The 20374-nt window shown below is 41.2% G+C and overlaps 1 protein-coding gene across 2 annotated transcripts; it reads left to right on the top strand.

The window, feature by feature from the left end:
• The first annotated feature begins 3971 nt into the window (after positions 1-3971).
• POLR2D (RNA polymerase II subunit D) lies at positions 3972-19579 on the top strand. 2 transcript variants are annotated; one of them, XR_007154799.1, is made up of 5 exons: positions 3972-4122; positions 10999-11179; positions 15609-15704; positions 16672-16920; positions 19332-19579. XR_007154799.1 is itself a non-coding variant. In XM_047871089.1 (4 exons), the coding sequence occupies exons 1-4, from the start codon at positions 4050-4052 to the stop codon at positions 16748-16750; spliced, it is 429 nt and encodes a 142-aa protein (XP_047727045.1). In that variant the 5' UTR covers positions 3972-4049; the 3' UTR covers positions 16751-18867. The 2 variants fall into 2 exon arrangements, 1 of the variants encoding a protein (XP_047727045.1); XM_047871089.1 differs by lacking the exon at positions 19332-19579 and having other exon boundaries at positions 16672-18867.
• Positions 19580-20374: the final 795 nt, after the last annotated feature.

Raw genomic sequence — 20374 nt, 5'->3', positions numbered from 1 at the left:
GCAGGCTCCACATTGTCAGCACAGAGTCTGACGTGGGGCTCTGAGGTCGTGACCTGAGCCAAAACCAAGAGTTGAATGCTTAACTGAGTCACCCAGGTGCCTCTTGGTGTTGTCTAACCTTAAAGGGAAACATTCATTACTTTTGGACGGCCCAGAAAAGAGGCGAAGTGTTTGAAGAAAATGGCCCAGAACAGTTTTTCAAACATACAAATACACATGTGTTTGGACTGTCTGTCTTAAGTTTAAATCTTTATTTGCAAGGATGTTTTTTTGTTTTGTTTTTAAGATACCCAGTTCTGCAGCCCTTACCCTTAGCAGAACTCATAAGCCCATGGCTACAGGTATAACGTGCTGTCAGGGCTGGATAATTTGGAAATAGACTACAAGCAACTGGTTAAACACAGAAATTGGTAGTAACACTGCAGGGTGTGAAAGGGATTCTCTGTTTCTTAAAGAGAAATTCTGGTTCTAGAAATTGCTGTGTGTTATGCTATCGCCTGCAGTTAAACAGCATGGGATGCCACATCATTGTGGGTTTTTGGGATTGGGGGGTGGGTGGTAGGTGGTGGTAGTTAAACGTGCATAACCCAACATTTGCTATTTTAGCCATCCCTATAGTCTTGAAATGTGAACTAAGCCACCTGATCAGAGATCGGCAGGGCTATTTCTTATGGGAGTGGAGGTGGGGTAAGTGCTCTAAAGCTTCTTCCAGATCACTCTGGGTCTGACCTCGATTGAAGACCTGGCTTTGAGATACTTGAAGGACTTGACTCTGAACCAACACTGCACAAAGAACCATAGTAGTGTCCTGAGGAATGTAATGCAAGTGCTGTCCCTTCTGAGTGTTTTCCTCATTCTGAAATGAAGCTCTGACAAGGATTTTAGGATCTCTTCCCTCTGCTTACTTTGTTTCCATGAAGTTCTGTATGCTAGAGCAAAATAAAAAATAAGTGACCCCTCCAGTTTCAAGACTGTACCTATTGCTAGGGGAACCAAACAGCAGAGAGAGGTTTCAAATTCATCCTGTCAGCCACTCAGGTTCCTGCTGCGAATCCAGCCTCCCACCTGCCACCCCCAGTATGGCCATTCCTTCTTTGATCCCACCCTGGTTTCTGACCAAATAAGTAACCAAGGATGCTGATACTGGAATCTTCAGGCTGGCAGTCTGCTAGGCCTGAGCTCAAATCTTGGTTCTGCCATTTATGAGCCAGACAGCTAGTTACTACTCTGAGCCAAATGTTCTGCTTTGTGAGAGGGCTGTGAACCTCCAAGGTAACCTGCCAGGAAGGCTTTGCCCAGGCCCCAGTGTACTGTTGCAATGGCTGGATGACTATCTGGACTGTCATCCAATGTCAGATGTAGATGGGGACCACTGGGCAAGTATCAAAACCTCTGAGACCCCTAAGCTACTCTGGACATGTGGGAGGAGGAAGCATAACTATGCTCAGACCTTCAGGTCAGGACAGGCTTTCTGAAAGGGGTGGGTGCTGAAGTAAGCCCAGCTTGACCTCAGAGAGAGTCTTAACAGTTCCAACACAGGGCATACTGCCCAGACGGGCTTTAGAATCCAAGAGTGGGACTCTCAGGGCAGCCTCCAGGAAGTTGTACCTGGAACGCAAGGGTGGTTTGCACAGTTACATAACCTCCCCACATCTCCACATCCCCATTCCGTTGTATCTCTAGAGATTGTATTAATAGTGAAAGGGAGGGGGTCACGTGTTTATTCCTTTGGTTTCCTTTGTACACTTACCAGGCGACTTCCAGCAGCGGGTGCCAAGATTTTTTTTTTTTTAATTTTTGAGAGAATAGATGAAATTGGGAGATTCTTAACATTAACTTTGAATATAGGGAGAAGTGGGAAACATATCAGCATGCTATATTAATGGCAGAATACCTGGGTCCAGGAAAGACATTAGTGATTCAGTCTACAAGAGATTCTTTGAGAAGCAGACCAAAAGGTTACAAAAGTTGTAAATTACTATTTTGGTTGAAAAAAATGTAGAGCAACATTAATAAAATATGTATTACAGCAAACGTGTTTGCGTAAGTTCTGTATAATTCGTGTTTTCCTTCATTTCCCAAGAATTATATGATGAAAATGACATTTAAGGGAATTGAAATATGAATTTACCTCAGAGTGAATATTCCTCTTATGTACCTGATAATTTCATTCATGTTACTACCCCCCATCTGTTTTGACTAAATGTTAAAGAACAGTTCCAGTGCCCACCCCTGCTCCTCAGATCTCTTGTGACTCACCTACCCCCAACCACAAGTAACTTTTTTCTCTATGTATCTTAAAAAAAATTTTTTTTAATGTTTTTATTTTTGAGACAAAGACAGAGCATGAGCAGGGGAGGGGCAGAGAGCGAGGGAGACACAAAATCTGAAGCAGGCTCCAGGCTCTTAGCTGTCAGCACAGAGTCGGATGCAGGGCTTGAACTCACAGACTGTGAGATCATGACCTGAGCTGAAGTCAGACGCCTAACCGACTGAGCCACCCAGGCGCCGCACTATGAATCTTTCTATAGCATTTTCTTTCACTTTCTTTTCTCTGACCACTTGCCATTTTCTGTCTTTTATTATGGAAAATAAGTCCAGATTTTGCATCAGCTGCTTTTGGTCATCTTGTGGGGACATATTTATGACTGAATCATCTTTTTAACTCCAGGGCTTTCCACATGAGTGTTTATAAAGGTTTCCTGAATGAAAATGTTGTAGACCATCCACCTTGCAAACATCACAGTGTGCATTAATTCTCTCCTTACTTTCTTCACCTGTTCACTTCTTTCCTGCTGTGTGTATATAGAAGATACCAAGTGTTGGGTATCCAGCTTGATGTTGGGCCAGCACATGGTAAGGTCCAGTAGGTATTTGGTGCTCTTAATGGCCTGTTGGTTGGACAGATGGAAGAAAAAGGCCTATACTGAGTTCCAGACCCATTTCCCACACCCAGCTGCTGCATGTCCCCAGACTCCTCATCAGGACATTTGTCCTGCGCATCCAATGAACCATGTAGGAAAACATTTTCAAACAGTTTGCCTATGCTATGTAACCTACTATTATTTTACCCAGTAATTTTCTTCTGGAAATACAGATATACAGCAAATTAATTTTGTAAAAATTACTATATTTATAAATCAAAAGAACACAGATTACATATTGTCAAGTAATATATATTTTTTTAATGTTGATTTATTTTTGTGTGTGAGAGAGAGAGCACGTGTGACCAGGGGAGGGGCAGAGAGAGAGGGGGACAGAGGGTCCCAAGCAGGCTCTGCTCTGACAGCAGAGAGCCAGATGTGGGGTTGGAACCCATGAACTGGGAGATCATGACCTGTGAAGTCTTAGGCTTAACCGACTGAGCCACCCAAGGCGCCCCTTAATTCATCATTTGTAAACACAGTTTAAAGGACAACTAAACACTGTTCACCACTGAGACAAATAATGCACTAATTCCTTCCTTTGTTGTACAATCTTTTATTTTCTCTCAAGCCGAAAACAGCATCGTTTTTCATTTGCTTACATTTCTGTGTATCATCCAAATGTTCCAACAGATGTATTAAAGGTCTCTCAGTATCACTTCCCACGTGCTCAGAAGTATCAGAATAATTCACTACAAATCGATCACATTTTTTAAAATACTTAAGAGTTGAAAGAAATTCCACTGTGTTTTCGGCGTCACTAACCCAGCTTTCCATCAAGAGGAGTTCCTAGGGTCAGTCAATTAGCGCGTTCCCGCGTTTCATCTAATCCTTCCTCCGGCTCTAGGAAGCAGGCCTTAAGACAGGCGAGGAAGCTGAGGCTCAGAAAGGTCAGTTGACCAGTCCGAGGACGCGCGACAAAGGGACCCTCGGCTCCCCAAAAAGCTCCGGGACTCCGTCGCCCTTGTCCGCCTAGGCATCCCAGAGAGCCGCGCCACCCCCACCAGCTTCCTGGTGGAAGCCCACCCCATCCTCTGCGACCACGCCCCTTCCGTGGCCGGGACCCGCGCTTCCGTTTCCGGCGGTGTGAGTGGGCCGCGCGGCGTGGTGTGGCGTTTCGTGGCGATGGCGGCCGGAGGTAGCGATCCGCGGGCCGGCGACGTAGAGGAGGATGCCTCACAGCTTATCTTTCCCAAAGGTGGGGCTGGGGCTGCGCGACTGCCCCCGCTGTCCCGCGTGGTCGCCGCAAACCTGGCGTCGCCCCGTGCCTCGCCCGAGGCCGCGGCGGACAGCTGGGCGGGTTCCCGGCTAGGAGACTGGCAGGGAGGATGGGGGATGCGGCCGTGGGAAGGGCCTGGGCCCGCACGGCCACTGTACCTCTAGAGGGGCCAGTCGGATTCCACGCCTGCTGCCTTGGAACCGTGGGCGCCCCGTTCCACGCCACCCCTGAGCAGCCTCTTGCTACTCGTTTAAGTAATTTACCCGATAAACTGCGAAGTGCTGCAGGAATGTGGCAAGGATGAACAAAGCGACACTAGTTAAAGTGGTAAGGACATCATCATTAATCATTAATGTGCCATTCCAAGGGCGCTTGGCTGGCTCAGCCAGTAGAGCATGCGACTCTTGATCTCAGGGTCATGCGTTCAAGCCCCATATTGGGCAAGGAGCCTATTAAAAAAAAAAGGTAATGTAAGGTTGCAAAAGGAAAAAGAGACTAGCGTGGACTGAACTTCCGATGTGTGCAGAGTGACTGGGCCTTTTATAGGCAGAATAAAGAAATGGGGAGGAGGTGAGTGGGGTCTCCATAGGATCAGGGAAGTGAAAAATTACAAAAACCGGGAAGGGGGGGTTGGTCGATTTGAAACCCATTTGGTTTTGTTAACTGGCGCTTGCAAGAGTTAGACTTCTCCTCTCCCACAGCTCTTACTGTGAACTGACGGAGGCCCTACCTAAAGGTGTTGGCTGGGACAAACAGTAAATTTCTTGGGCAGACTTGGTTTTCAGAGGCAGGAGCTTTAAAGGGGCTAAGGTCATCCTAGGAACATGGCCTTGAGCTGTTAGAAATTATGTTAGTGTTTTGTTAAAGTCTTTCTGGGCCAAGGTTGAGTCCCAAAAGGAGGACTCAGGAGCCTGGCTAGAGTTTGGGTCAAGGAGAGCCTTTGTCAGAGGACTACCTACAAGTACAGCACATTTTACTGTCAGGGAACTTCCTTTGTGCAGTGTGATGTATTTTATTTGTAATTCCCCCCCCCCCCTTTTTTTTTAACTTTAGTTTTTTAATTTACATCCAAGTTCGTTAGGTTATAGTGCAACAATGATTTCAGGAGTAGAATCCTTAATGCCTCTTACCCATTTAGCCCATTCCCCCTCCCACAACCCCTCCAGTAACCCTCTGTTTGTTCTCCATATTTAAGAGTCTCTTGTGTTTTGTCCCCCTCCCTGTTTTTATATTATTTTTGCTTCCCTTCCCTTGTGTTCATCTGTTTTGTGTCTTAAAGTCCTCATATGAGTGAAGTCATATGATTTTTGTCTTTGACTAATTTCGCTTAGCATGATACCTCCAGTTCCATCCATGTAGTTGCAAATGGCAAGATTTCATTGGTTTAGATTGCCGAGTAATACCCCATTGTATACATATACCACATCTTCTTTATCCATTCATCTGCTGATGGACGTTTGGGCTCTTTCCATACTTTGGCTATTGTTGATAGTGCTGCTATAAACATCGGGGTGCATGTGTCCCTTTGGAACAGCACACCTGTATCCCTTGGATAAATACCTAGTAGTGCAATTGCTGGGTCGTAGGGTAGTTCTATTTTTAATTTTTTGTAGAACCTCCATACTATTGTCCAGAGTGGCTGCACCAGTTTGCATTCCCATGAGCTGTGCAAAAGAGATCCTCTTTCTCCACATTGTCGCCAACATCTGTTGCCTGAGTTGTTAATGTTAGCTGATGTACTTTATTTGTAATTTAGAAGCCAAAAATAGGCAAGAAGCTTAAGATTTTAAAATAACCATATTTTACAGATAGTGGAAAATGCAAACTAAATCTTCACAGTATCCACCTTAACAATAACCTTAAAATTACCCAATAATTTTAAAATTGTTATATCCACGATAAAAACTGAAACTCTACACCCTTTTCACCCAGAGGAAACTACTGTAAACAATTTAGTGCTTATCCTTCCAGACTAATTTTATGTTTATTTATTAATATATACATACACTATTTTTCTTTGTAAAAATGAGATTATACAAAAGAAGTGCTACAGCCTTTAAAAATTTTGACGGTAGGGGTGCCTGGGTGACCCAGTCAGTTAAGCGTCCGACTTTGGTTCAGGTCATGATCTCACAGTTCATGAGTTCCAGCCCCAAGTCAGGCTCTGTGCTGACAGCTCAGAGCCTGGAGCCTGCTTCAGGTTCTGTGTCTCCCTCTCTCTCTGCTCCTCCCCCGCTCGTGCTCTGTCTCTCTCTTTCAAAAATAAATAGGTATTGTTTAGACAATATAAGTGTAGAACTTTTTTGTTCTTGTTTTGTTTTTAAACTCCAGGCCCATCGTGGGGCTTGAACTCATGGCCTGGAGGTCAAGAGTTGCTTGGTCTGCTGACTCAGCCAACCAGGCACTCCTGTCTTATTCTCTTAAAGGGCCGGATATACCTAGTGGTTTACCATAATACTATTTATCTGTTGATAAGCATATAGGTGGCTTCCAGTTTTTTATTTCATAGGCTCAAGGTCAAATTTCATTAGGATAGCTTCATAGAAGTTTTTGGCAGAATAGAAGTGTGTGTGTGTGTGTGTGTGTGTGTGTGTGTGTGTGTGTGTTTAAGTGTAATAACTGAGACAGAGATGCTTTCTTAATGTATGATAAAGCTTATTGTACTTGGGTTTTATCTAGGTACTTTTTATTTTTTACACTCTGAAAATATTTGTTTTGATAAAGGCAGGTAGCATCTGGTACACATGAAAATTTTATTGAATTTGGTATAATTAGATCTTAGGTTCTGTCAAGTAATGGTATGTCAGAGTTCTGAATATCTCTTATCTTTAACTTCTCAGCTCATATGTGGCGGGGGGGGGGGAACACAGTGTTTATTATGTAGTTTAGAACATGTGAAGATGCGGGCACCTGGTTTGCTCAGCCAGTAGAACATTTGACTCTATGTCGGGGGTTGTGAATTCAAGCCCTATTTTGGGGGTAGACTTGACTTAAAAAAAATGTGAAGATACATAGAAACAACAGTAAGTACTTAAAAGTTAAGGAAAGCCTTTGCTGTAGATAGCAAGCAAACAAATGTGTGCTAATTCATTGTAGGACAGAAAGAATGCATGAGGCAACTGAAAGCATCTGAGAGTTTGTAGTGGTAGTTTTCACAGCATGTTTACCTGAAAATACAATTTGTCCTTTATCCATGTGATATAATTAACAGCAATTCTACTGAAAAAACTAGTAAGTAAGCCATTTTTTCCAAAAATGTTTGTATGATCAGTCCCTCCCTTCCTCAATTAAAGAAATCCCCTAGAATATTTTGTACTAGAGAGAAAATTTTGTAGTAGAAGACCATCTGAAATTGCTACCTTTATCATAACGTTTGTAATGAAGCGTCCTCAAAATTCCCAGTGTTGGGGCCCCTGGGTGGCTCAATTAAGTGTCCAGCTTCAGCTCAGGTCATGATATCATGGTTTGTGAGTTCAAGTCCTGCATCAGGCTCTGTGCTGACAGCTCAGAGCCTGGAGCCTGCTTTGGATTCTGTATCTCCCTCTCTGCCCCTACTCTGCTTGTGCACGCGTGCGCACTCGCTCTCTCTCGCTCTCTCTCAAGAATAAACATACGTTAATTTTTTTTTTTTAATAAAAAAAATTCCCAGTTGAGGTACTGGTCAAGGAATATTTTTCCTTCTTATAGGAAGGAATTGATAAATAATTTGGATGAATTGATAAATAATTTGGATTAATAAATTGTGGCTATGGTTCTTAAAAGATCAGTACAGAGGAAGAGTAACATACATAGTTTGGCTGCTTTGACCTTTCATTGTTTGAAAGGAGTGAAAGTGATGTATAAATAGTACTTGGACATTACCCTCAGTAAAGAATAGGAACAGGTGACTTCCTGGTGTTCTGACAGTTCTGTTCTGTTACATTTAACAGGTAAATTTTGCTTGGTATGGAAAGGGAGGCATATCTTACTTGGCCAATTTTCCAGGAGCCTTAAAAGCAGCAATAGCTGTAACAAACATGGAGATGATTCTTACTAGTAATTCTTGTTTAGCCTATTGGTTTCCATTTTCTTTTTTTTTTCTTTAAGTTTATTTATTTTGAGAGAGCTTGCCCACAAGTGGGGGAGGTGCAGAGAGAGGAAATGAGAGAATCCCAAACAGGCTCTGCAGTGTCAGCATGGACTGGAACTTAGAAACCGTGAGATCATGACCTGAGCTGAAACCAAGAGTCAGATGGTTAACTAACTGAGCCACCCAGATGCCCCTGATTTTCATTTTCTGAGTCTGTATCAATGCAGCAGCCTCAGAAGTTGAGATTAACCCACTTTTTAGATGCTGCTGCTTTTTTTTCTCTTATGTCACTTGTGACTGTCACTTCAGAGATGTGGAGTCCTACGCTCCTAATATTTACTGCTTTCTCAGCTCATTGCTTTGAAAGCAGTAGTTTCTTCACTTGTACATCACTTCACCAGTGAGTAACAGGCAGTGACCTGGGCTGGACAGGAATTGGCTCTGAGTTCCTCTTGTTCAAATTCTGCTGACCTCGAGTAGAAAATAGCTTTTTGGTGCCTTTTAGATTCAGAAGTAATGAGAACCTTGCAAGTAAAAATACTGTTTCCTCCTGCTGCCACCCTCCCCCAGCACAGACTGTTGTGGAAGCAGAGTGGAGCTCTTGTCACCTGGCCCGAGAGAGGGGGGGCCACCCCTCTGATAGTGGTATTAGTGATTTCCCGAGAGTAAACATACCCAGATCCCATGGAAATGCTAAATTGCACGTAATTTTCGGTTTTCCTCATTAGTCTTCATCAGTATGGGATTAGAAACATGAATCCATGTTTATGAATGGTTCCTACTCTGGAGGAACTCCCTGATAAAGAAAAGGCAGAAACCAGCTCTAATACTTTATAATAATTATTAGGAATGTATGTTCCTGTGGGATGCAAGGGAGACACTGGTTTCCCAAGGAGATAATGTTACTCTGAAAATATAGGGAAAGTTTGCCATATATTATGGAAAAACCTAGTTTTTTTATTTATTTCTTTTAAAACTAGTTTTTAAAGACTGCTTACTGGTATTCTTACTGTTCATGAGGATTATTATAATTTTTTTTTAAGTTTGTTTTCAGAAAGAGGGCACAAGCAGGGGAAGGGCAGAGAGAAAAAGAGAATCCCAAGCAGGCTTCATGCTGCCAGTGTAGACTCCAATGTGGGACTTGAACTCACAAACCTTGAGATTATGACCTGAGCCAAAATCTAGAGTTGTACATTTAACTGATTGAGCTACCCACGTGCTCCAAGAGGATTTTTTTTTAATGTTTATTTTTTATTTTTTAGAGCAAGTGTGGCAAGGGCAGAGAGAGAGGGGACAGAGGGTCTGAAGCAGGGTCTGCTCTGTCAGGCTGATACCAGTGATACCCATGCAGGGCTTGAACTCATGAACCGTGAGATTATATATAACCTGAGCCAAAGTCAAATGCTCAACCGACAGGATTATTTAAAAAAATTTTTTTAAATGTTTATTTATTTTTGAGAGACAGAGACATGGCACGAGTGGGGGAGGGGCAGAGAGAGAGGGAGACACAGAATCTGAAGCAGGCTCCAGGCTCTGAGCTGTCAGCACAGAGCCCAACGTGGGGCTCGAACTCATGAGCCATGAGATCATGACCTGAGCCTAAGTCAGATGCTCAGCAGACTGAGCCACCCAGGCGCCCTGACTGAGGATTATTTTAAATGAGCGAGCCCAAATGTCCATCACATGATGAATAGATAAAAATGTATCATGTGCATATATATATATAATATATATGTGTGCATACACACTCGTACACACTCAGTGGAATATTACTCAGCCATAAAAAGAATGAAATCTTGGCTATTTACAATGACATGGATGGAGCTAGAGAGTATAATGCTAAGTGCCATAAGAGAAAGACACTGATTTCACTCATATGTGGAATTTAAGAAACAAAACAGATGTACATAGGGGAAAAGAAAAAAAGAGGGGCAAATCAGAAAACAGACTCTTTACAGGAAAAAAAAACAAGGTTGCTGGAGGGGAAGTGGGACCGGGGGGATGAGTTAAATGGGTGATGGGTATTAAGGAGGGCACTTGTAATGAGCACTGAGTGTCATGTATAAGTGATGAATCCCTAAATTATATACTTGAAACTAGTATTACACTGTATGTTAACTCACTAGAACTTAAGAAACTTGACACTAAAAAAATAAATAGGTATCAAGGGCAGGAGATTTGTGTGATGGTAAATATTTGAAATAGGTTTAGTTAGTAAACTACATAAGACTATGAAACCTGGAAGGTAGGGAGTAGGGACTTCTGGCCTCAGGCCCAAAGCCAAGTACGTGATCTGGGTGAATGAGTAGATTAAATAGATTCATTCAGCTACTAAAATAGAATTGGGGGTACATTATTGTGTGTTTCCAAACCCTTGGCCCTCCCTAATGTGTAATAATTATTAAAATTGAGGGTATAGTATTAGTATTATGGAACTACATTAGGAGCTCATGCAAGCTAAAGAGAAATAATTGTTGGTTATGCTCCCTTTTGGAATCAGTAACTGGCCTAATTAGGATAATGACATGTCATTATTTAATAGCATGTCCAGGTCAGGTTCTTTGAGGTTAGAAACTGTCTGGCCCCACTGAACTAAATTTTAGTTTTATGAACTCTTCTGTGCCTTGTGGTAGGCAGGTCTGGTTGAAGGTGAAGCTGTGGGATATGAGGCCTCTGGATTTATGCAGGGACGCAAACTTGCTGTTAATCTCGAAAGCAAAATGAACATTTAGAAGCTGTCTTTTGAAGGAATATTTTCAGCTGACATTTGTGCTTCTCACAAATAGAGTTTGAAACAGCGGAGACACTACTAAATTCAGAAGTTCACATGCTTCTGGAGCATCGAAAGCAACAGAATGAGAGTGCAGAGGATGAACAGGAACTTTCTGAGGTCTTCATGAAAACTTTAAATTACACAGCCCGTTTCAGTCGTTTCAAAAACAGAGAGACTATTGCCAGTGTCCGCAGGTGAGTGCTAAAGGAAAGTTTTTATTAATCCAAATTCGTGGATGTCTGAGCGTAAAATACTTTTGCCTCCAGCACCACCAGCACCAGCACTCAATGGGCATCATCTATACCATGAATGTAAGAAAAATAATGTCTTTGTCAGAAATTTAAAAACGGCTCTTTGATCACCAAAATGCTCTTTGATCACCTTTTCCGGTATCTGAAATCCCCGTGGTCATCCTGTACAGTAACCACTATTGGCAGTTTGTTGTTATTCTTCCAGATCTTTTCCATGCATTCACATACATATATACACCTATAAACAACACACAAGTGATTTGTGATGGTGGTTGTTTTAATAAAATGGGCTTATTTATTTATTATTCACCTGAAATGTCTTCAAGATCTTTTTTTTTGTATTTTAATTTTAATTGTTTTTAATGTTTATTTATTTTTGAGAGAAAGAGACAGAGCATGAGGGGTAGGGGGAGAGAGAGAGGGAGACACGGAATCTGAAGCAGGCTCCAGGCTCCAGCTGTCAGCACAGGGCCAGACGCAGGGCTCAAGCCCATGATCCACGGGATCATGACCTGAGCCACGCAGGGTCCCCTCAAGATCTTTATATGTTTGTAAATATAAATCAGGAGCTATACCTTTCAGAAGGTGGATTTTAGCATTTTTTCCCAAGGCATTGCTTCTCAAATTGAGTTGGATATAACCTGGGAAACAGTGATGCTCTGGGGCATATAGCAGGCCACAGGAGAAACATCTTCCTCACGTAGCAGTTTAATTTAATGGTAGGTGATTTTAAAACATTTCTACATTAAAACAAACAGATACCAGCATACTGTGGAGTAAAACAAAAACTGTATAAATTCTTGAATTAAATTACAAGACTTAAAACCCTACTTGTAGATGCAGAAAGTCATTTGAGCCCATGCGCCCAGGTTGCCTAGGGGTACTTGTTTGCTCTGTTCCAGAGAAAATGTTTGAGAAGTACTGTCCTTAGGAAAAGCAAGTGTACAAAAAAGATGTATATACACATACTTTTCAGGGAGATATTTCTAATAGCCAATGGTAAAAAGAGAAAAGCAACCTAAACATTCAATAGTAATTAAATAAATAAAGTAGTAAATCATTTGGTGAACTACTATATTGTTATTAAAATTGTGGTAGCGGGGCACCTGGGTGGCTCAGTTGGTTAAGTGTCCGATTTCGGCTCAGGTCGTGATCTCGCAGTCCGTGAGTTCGAGCCCCGCATCGGGCTCTGTGCTGACAGCTCAGAGCCTGGAGCCTGTTTCGGATTCTGTGTCTCCCTCTCTCTGACCCTCCCCCATTCATGCTCTGTCTCTCTCTGTCTCAAAAATAAATAAAGGTTAAAAAAAAATTTTTTTTTAATTGTAGCAAATGAAAGATGTTAAGTGTGCAGAAAATGAAGGTGATAAAATTGTATCCGAAGTATACAGTCTGTTCTAGAAGGTGTGGGTGTACACACTGAGGAAAGATGGGAGGGGAGTGTGCAGTGTTGGGCCTGTGAGGTGACCTGAGTAGATGAAGGTAGGCTTATACCTTTGTGAATAAATGGTCTCAGGATTGTAAACATGTTGGTTCTCCCCAAATTACTGTATATATTTAGTGCCATTCTGCAACCTCAAGGAAATGGCGGGGGGGGGGGGGGCTAATAAAATGATCTTAATATTGTAAGAATTGTCAGAAAAAATTTTCTAAGAAAAATGAAGAAGAATTTGTCGTAAATGACAACAAATTCAAATACAATTCTATCATATTTTGTGTGAGTCCAGTATATGGCATTGTAGGTTAGTGGGGAAATACTTTAAAACAAAGTTTGAACACTATATCACATTTTTAAAGTTTATTTATTTTGAGTTGGGGAGGGGCAGAGAGAGATTCCTTAGCAGGCCCCATGCTGTCAGCACAGAGCCTGACATGGGGCTCTGTCCCTCAAACTGAGATCATGACCCAAGCTGATATCAAGAGTCAGACATTTAACCGAATGAGCCACCCAGGCACATACCCCCTCCCCCTTTTTTAAGGTTTATTTATTTATTTTGAGAGAGAGTGTGGGAGGGGCAGAGAAGAGAGGGAGAGAGAGATTGCCAGGCAGCCTCTGCCCTGTCAGCACACAGCCTGTCTCAGGGCTCAAACTCACAAACTGTGAGATCATGACCTGAGCCGAAACCAAGAGTTGGACACTTAACTGACTGAGCCACCCAGGCACCCCTGAACACTGTATCTTACACCGAATTTAATTCCTCAGGAATTAAGGATTGGAATATAAACCATGGCGAATAAAAGTGTTATGTGACAATGTGAGTGAATATATGTATTATTTTGGCTGTGGTTAGTAGGACTTTAAATATGGGGAAACTTGAGTGATTTCAGTTGAATATAAGCTTTGTGAGGGCAGGAACTTGGTCGTATTCATCACTGTCAGACTCATTGTGGGCACTAAATAAATACTGAATAAACAAAAGAATTTGTATAAATATCTTTAAACTCCCCTACATCAAATAAAATGCCGTATGCAAAATATAAGTATAAACAGGGAAAGAATTGGTATCCTTAATATTCTCTTAATATTGAAAACTCCCAGCAAATAATTAAGAAAGAGGTGACACCAGTTTTTGAAAATGGACACTGTCTCCAATTAGAGGCTTGATTTGAATCAGAACTTTAAATGGCTAGCTAATTCACATGAAATTATGCTCATCTTCAAGGAAATCAAAAAATGGTAAAAGAGATAAGTAGATTTGAAAAGATTAGAAAAAGGGGCTCCTGGGTGACTCGGTTAAGCGTCTGACTCTTGAATTCGGCTCAGGTCACGATCTTGCAGTTCCTGAGTTCAAGCCCCATACTGGGCTCTCTGCTGTCAGCGTAGAACCCACTTCTCGGATCTTCTGTTCCCCTCTCTCTCTGCCCCTCCCCCTCTCTATCCCTTTCACCCGCCCTCCCTCTCTCTCTCAAAATAAATAAACTTAAAATAAAAACATTCATATCCTCTGGATAATTTGACTTCCAGGAATTTATCTTTAAAACACACAGTAATTGGGGCACTTGGCTGGCTCAGTTGGTGGAACAGCCAACCTTCTATGTCAGGGTTGTAAGTTCAAGCCCCATGTTGGGCATAGAACTTAAAAATTAAATCTTTAAAAAAAATACACAGTAATCAAAACTAAATCACACAGTAATCGATTAAATACACAAAGAAGTACACATAATGTTCAAAAAACGTTACTTAAAATGAATAATTGAAACAGTTGAAATGTTCAACAGCAGGAAATTTGATATATAAATTATGGCACAGCCTTTTAGTGGAGTGCCATGTTCAGGGTGCTGTTATGTGTGTACTAATAGGAAAACAGCTGTGTTGTTGATTGGAAAAAGGCCAATCACAGAATGACATTTGTTATGACTCATTTGTTTTAAAAAAGAAATTACAGAGGAGGGGAAGGTGATCTCCATGGAGAAGTTAATACTAGTTATTTCTGGGTAGGATTTCAGGTTATCTTCACCTTTTTGATATCTTTTGTATTGTTTATGAGTATATGTTCATTTTACAACAAACCCCTCCACACACATACCTACACTACACTTCTTTAGAAACCTCTTCCCAAGTAACTAAGTTTACAATATTTTCTTTAGAAAATGGATATAGCTTTTTAAGTGACAAAAAGTGATGAATGTATGAGTGAATATTCTAAAACAGAAAAGTGTTTGGAATGATATGCTAACATAATAACATTGATTTTGTTTAGGTAGTGATATGGGTAGCTTTTATTTATCTGTCATGTATTTTCTAAATTCTGTGTGATAACTAATATGCTTGTAATAGAATGATAACGCACAGTAAATGTTTTGTTTCCGAACAGATGTTTAAGGTGTTCTCTGAAACCAAATCCACCATGGATGAGCTCTCTTTTAAGAGCTATATGTGTGAAAAACCAAGATAGGATTTGACAGTGTTTTATACAATTTGAATTAGAACTGTGCATTTAAAATAAGATGCTGTTTGCACACATATTTGTACAAAGTAAGGTTTGCCTATATTTATTTTGTAGATAAGTTTAAAAGAGAATTTCCTCCTTCTCACAATATCCAAACAAGGGAGGAGAGAACAACAAAATAAATTCCTGAGGAAAAGGTTGTGTAGTCCTTAAGGTGTATATGGTGGTTTTTTAAAAGTTAAAATGACAGGGCTTCTCTTGCCCTGTGTGCTCTGCTCACTTTTGTGGCCTCTGTCTGATTTCACTGTTCTCCAGGAACAGAACAGGAAATGATCTGAAAGTGTGATTTGGCAGCCAAGCAAACTATATGAAAGATTGCAAGTGCTTTGCTTGCTTACCTTTCTTGCTAAGTACCTTTGGGTTCTCTTTTTCCTAGTCATCATTCTTTGATTTTTGTTTGTTTTGATTCTCTTCTCCGTGATCAGCTTGTTGCTCCAGAAGAAGCTTCATAAGTTTGAGTTGGCCTGTTTGGCCAACCTTTGCCCAGAGACTGCTGAGGAGTCGAAGGCTCTGATCCCAAGGTTAGTACCGGCTGTGCTGAGTTCTGTATGTTGGATAGATTCCTACAAGTAGAATTAGTGTGTCTAAATGGTGTGTGCATTTAAAATATGGACTGATATCATCAGCATTGAATGGAGTGCCTTTTTTAACAGGTTATGAAAATGATGGTTTTATAGCACACCAACTGTTAGCAAAAATGTGGAACAGCTGAATCTTTCATACACTGATGGTAGGAGTGCAAATTAGTACAGTCACTCACTTTGGAGAACAATTTAGCTACATCTAGTAAAGTTAAAGATGATTATACACTGACCCAAAAACCATTCCTGGGTACATGCCCTGAAAGCAGCTCATACAGTTCATAAGAAGGCATGTATTCTAGTGCTCATTACTGCATTGTTCGTGGTAACAGAACTTGATAATCTGTCAAACATGGGCATGAATAAAAAAATCATTTATATAGCAATGAAAAAATTAATGAACTGGGATAACATCAAATACCAAAATGAATTTGGAGTGAAGAAAATTGTAGAAGGATATATACAGAATGATGCCATTTCTTATAAAGTGTAAAAACAGTGCTGCATATGACTTGAGAGAGATAGATAATAGGTATAAAATAAGTATAGAAATGATAAATACCAAATTTAGCATAATGGCTAATTCTGGGGAAGGTATTTTGATAGGGAGCATACACAGAGCCATTCATTAATTTGTTCTGTTGTGTTTATCAAAGAAATCTAAATCAAGTAGGAGTAACTATTAAGGTTACCTTAGTTTCTATACTTTTTTAAATCTTTGAAACACTTCATAATGTTTCTAAAAGGAATGGCATGCAGGAAGTACAGCTGAAAGGGTAAAGGTGTCAGCATTTAGAGGTAAATGGAGAAGTGGGCACAGCGGTGCTCAAAGATCAGTGTGTTAAAAAGAGATCGGGAACATTGTCAGTCGCTGAGACGCTTAGTTCTTTTGGTTTTCTTCTCGTAGCCTGGAGGGGCGGTTTGAAGATGAGGAGCTGCAGCAGATTCTTGATGATATCCAGACCAAGCGCAGCTTTCAGTATTAATCTCCAGATACCATTCTGCTGCTGAGGGCACGACACCCCAGCCCAGCACCACTGTCCCGGTCTCTGGAGCTGACTTACACAGAAATTGTATGGCAGAAGACACTTGGTGTAGGTTGCTGTGTCGGACTTGACTAGTGGACCTTGATAACCTGACTTTGCCTCTCAGAAGGGTGAGATGGGGTGATGTGCTCATATGCTACACTGTTGACTACCTCATACCACAGTTTTGGTCTCGGTGGTATTTCTAAAAATTTTTTAAGTCATCTCTACTCCCAGCATGGGACTTTAACTCATGACCCCAGGATCAATTGACGCATGCTCTACCAACTGATGCAGCCAGGTGCCCCCTTTTTAAGATTTTATCTTTTTAGCTCCTGTGTTATTTTTGATTCCTAAGATTTCGTGTTTAATAATTTCAATCTGTTTATAGTTCTTAAAACTAATAGAATGTATAAAACTGGTATAGGAAGCAATAGTCTTATCTCAATGTGAAAGGAAGAATTAAGGGGGGGCCCTGGCTGGCTCGGTCAGTATAGCATACAATTCTTGATCCCAGGGCCATGAGTTCAAGCCCCATGTTGGGCATGGAGCCCACTTAAAAAAACAAAACAAAAAAGCCCAAACAGGGGTCCCCAAATATAAATGCAAAAGGAAGAATTAAACCAGATCTGTATCGTCATTTAAAATTCTTAAAGAAAGGAGGATAGTCATGACTGTGAGACAGCATTGGCATTGTGCTTAACCTGGAAGTCCAGGAAGAAGCTTGCTGGAAAGCAGTTACACCTGAGGATAACTGCCAAGCATCATGGAGCCCATAGCCCTGAGGTAGATGGGTACTTGGCCTTTTTTCTTGGACTGTTGCAGAATGTAGGTTTGGAGGCAGTGGTCCTTAAGCACTATTTTCTCACTCCCAAATTAAGATTTTTTTCCTTCATAGGCCAAACTTGAAGGTTTGAATACTTTGAAGAGTCTTTGAATGGGACATTCCAGTCCAAACCTCTGGCTTGCTACTCAGTAGGTGTTCTCTGATGAGGGTGACTTGGAAGGAGGGAGCCTGCCTCTTCGGGAGCCACTACAGTGCAGTCACTCGATGTGAAGCTAGTTGGGGGAATCTCTTTAATAGCTAAACATTCTAGCTGGGTGTACTGCAGTATCATAGCCAATGAGGTTTAGCCACGGCACAGATACTGGTCACTGAAGAAAAAAAAAAAAGCTAAACATTCTAGCTTTGATATTTCTGAAAGGAAATATGCCTGTTTTCTTCACAATTTGGAGATTTTTCTTTAGAGCACTTGTTGGCTCCAGATGAATGTATGATCCAAAAAAAGGTTGGAGAGACAACAAAGTTTGTTTTGTTTTGTTTTAAATAGGTTCCACATCCATTGTAGGACTTGAACTCCTGACTCGGAGATCAAGAGTCTTATGCTCTACTGACTGAGTTTGCCAGAGGCCCCAACAAAGTTAGCTTTTAAAAGGTAAGATAATTTGGAGTGCCTCATTGGCTCAGTCAGTAGAGCATATGATTCTTGATCTTGGGGTCATGAGTTCAAGCCTCATGTTTGGTGTAGAGTTTACTTAAAAAATAAAATAGTTTGATATGTGCTGGCTAAGGCAAAAATAAACTTCATAAATTCTTTCATTTTCTGAAATGACACAGTTTATAAGTCACTGATATTTAGTATTTGAAGGAAATCATCTTTTCATCCTTGCCAACTTCCCTTCTTTGAAACACATCAGTGTTCTGGGTTATAAAATGTAGATGCTAAAAGTATGTATTCCATAGATAATTTTGAGAAGATTGCTAAAAAGAGCCTAATTAGTGTCTGACATCTATTATGCCCCAATAAACGTTAGCTCGTATTAGCATCTTGGTCAGATGAGCAAGTAGACATAGGTAGTTAGCTTGCTTCATAGAAATTAGTGTAGGAATTTGGTAGCATGCCACTGGTACTGGTATCAGGCTTTTGAAAGCCAAATTACTTGGATCCGTAGAATTGTTTTTATTTTTAATTTTTTTTTAATTTTTTTTGAATATTTATTTTTTTTGAGACAGAGAGAGACAGAGCATGAACGGGGGAGGGTCAGAGAGAGGGAGACACAGAATCTGAAACAGGCTCCAGGCTATGAGCTGTCAGCACAGTGCCCGACGCGGGGCTTGAACTCACGGACCACGAGATCATGACCTGAGCTGAAGTCGGCCGCTTAACCGACTGAGCCACCCAGCCGCCCCCGTAGAATTGTTTTTAAAGAGAGGCAGTAACACGTGTGGCTTGGCACCAACTAGTGGCACAGAAAGAAGAGACCTAAAAGCAGACCTAAGGGACAGTCTAGGCCCATGTGCTATATGGCAAGGGAGCAGTGCATTGCCGCCCACGTGCCATTAGTCCGTGAGCCGCCTGAGCATGTCAAAGCATGTAATGGGCCCGGCATAGAGTTAGGCACTGATGAATGGTAGTAAGATGATCAGAAGTACTAGGGAAAAAAGAACAACAACATATCAGGGAACTATTTGTAAAAGCGATGTCATGCTATGTTACAGATTCAGTCTGACTAATGTTCTGCTGGACATTGTTTTCTGCAGTGCGCTCCCAGACCACGTCTTACAGAATCATTAGGAGACCCTGCATAATCTTTAATCATCTGTGACACATGGTGAGGCTCACTGTACTGTGTTTGCAAAAGCTGAAACAAAACCTACTGAGCATTAAAACAGGGATGTCATGTTGTCAAGCCATCATCAGAAAGCTAAGTTAACTGGAAGAAACTTTTCTGAAGATTGTAGTCATTCTGGTTTTATTAAACTTTATTAAACTTAAGGTTTGAAAAACAGCCTTCCTGAATGGAGCCTGAACAGCACAAGCTGTTCTTATCAACCATTAATGTTTTAAGTTTATTTACAGAACCACTGCTGCCCACATGAAGACCTGCACGTGAATGGTGGTTGCAGTGTTACTCATTATAGCCCAAACCTGGAAACAATCTGAATGCCCACCAACTGATGAATAAACAAAATCTATATCCAAATGGCAGAATACTATTTAGCAATAAAAAGGAACAAATGTACAAAAAGCACAAAATTACTGAAGCCCACAGGATATGCCGGTAGTGTGACATTTTTTCTACTTTTTGTTATGAAAAGTTTAAACAGAGAAGCTCAAAGACCGTACATTGATCACCTATCATCACCTACATGTAACATAACGTTTATAATATTTGCTTCATCTCTATTTTTGCTAGGAAGCAGTTGAAAGCAGCTTGACGCTTCATTGAAATTACTTAAGCTTGCACTTTTAAAAACACTTTATTGGGGCACCTGTGTGGCTCAGTCAGTTGAGCGTCAACTTCAGCTCAGGTCATGATCTTTTGGTTCACAAGTTTGAGCCCCGCATGGGGCTCTGTGTTAATGGCTCAGAGCCTGGAGCCTGCTTTGCGGATTCTTTGTCTCCCTCTCTGTCTGCCCTCCCCCACTCGTTCTCTCTCTCTCTCTCTCTCTCTCTCTCTCTCTCTCTCTCTCAAACATTAAAGAAATTAAAAATAAAGCACTTTGTTCTGGAGGTGCCTGGGTGGCCTAGGGTTAAGCGTCTGACTTCAGGTCATGATCTCATGGTTTGTGGGTTCAAGCCG

This window comes from Prionailurus viverrinus, chromosome C1, assembly GCF_022837055.1.
Source record: "Prionailurus viverrinus isolate Anna chromosome C1, UM_Priviv_1.0, whole genome shotgun sequence".
Lineage (NCBI taxonomy): Eukaryota > Metazoa > Chordata > Mammalia > Carnivora > Felidae > Prionailurus > Prionailurus viverrinus.
The sequence above is the reverse complement of the archived record's forward strand: the minus strand, read 5'-3'. Positions and strand labels throughout refer to the sequence as shown.

What these genes read in the sequence shown, in the direction of transcription:
- POLR2D (XM_047871089.1), top strand. Translation starts at nt 4,050, where the DNA reads ATGGCGGCCGGAGGTAGCGATCCGCGGGCCGGCGACGTAGAGGAGGAT. An exon ending in ACAGCTTATCTTTCCCAAAG is followed by an intron (nt 4,123 to 10,998) that starts GTGGGGCTGGGG and finishes TCTCACAAATAG; the next exon opens with AGTTTGAAACAGCGGAGACA. An exon ending in ACTATTGCCAGTGTCCGCAG is followed by an intron (nt 11,180 to 15,608) that starts GTGAGTGCTAAA and finishes CTCCGTGATCAG; the next exon opens with CTTGTTGCTCCAGAAGAAGC.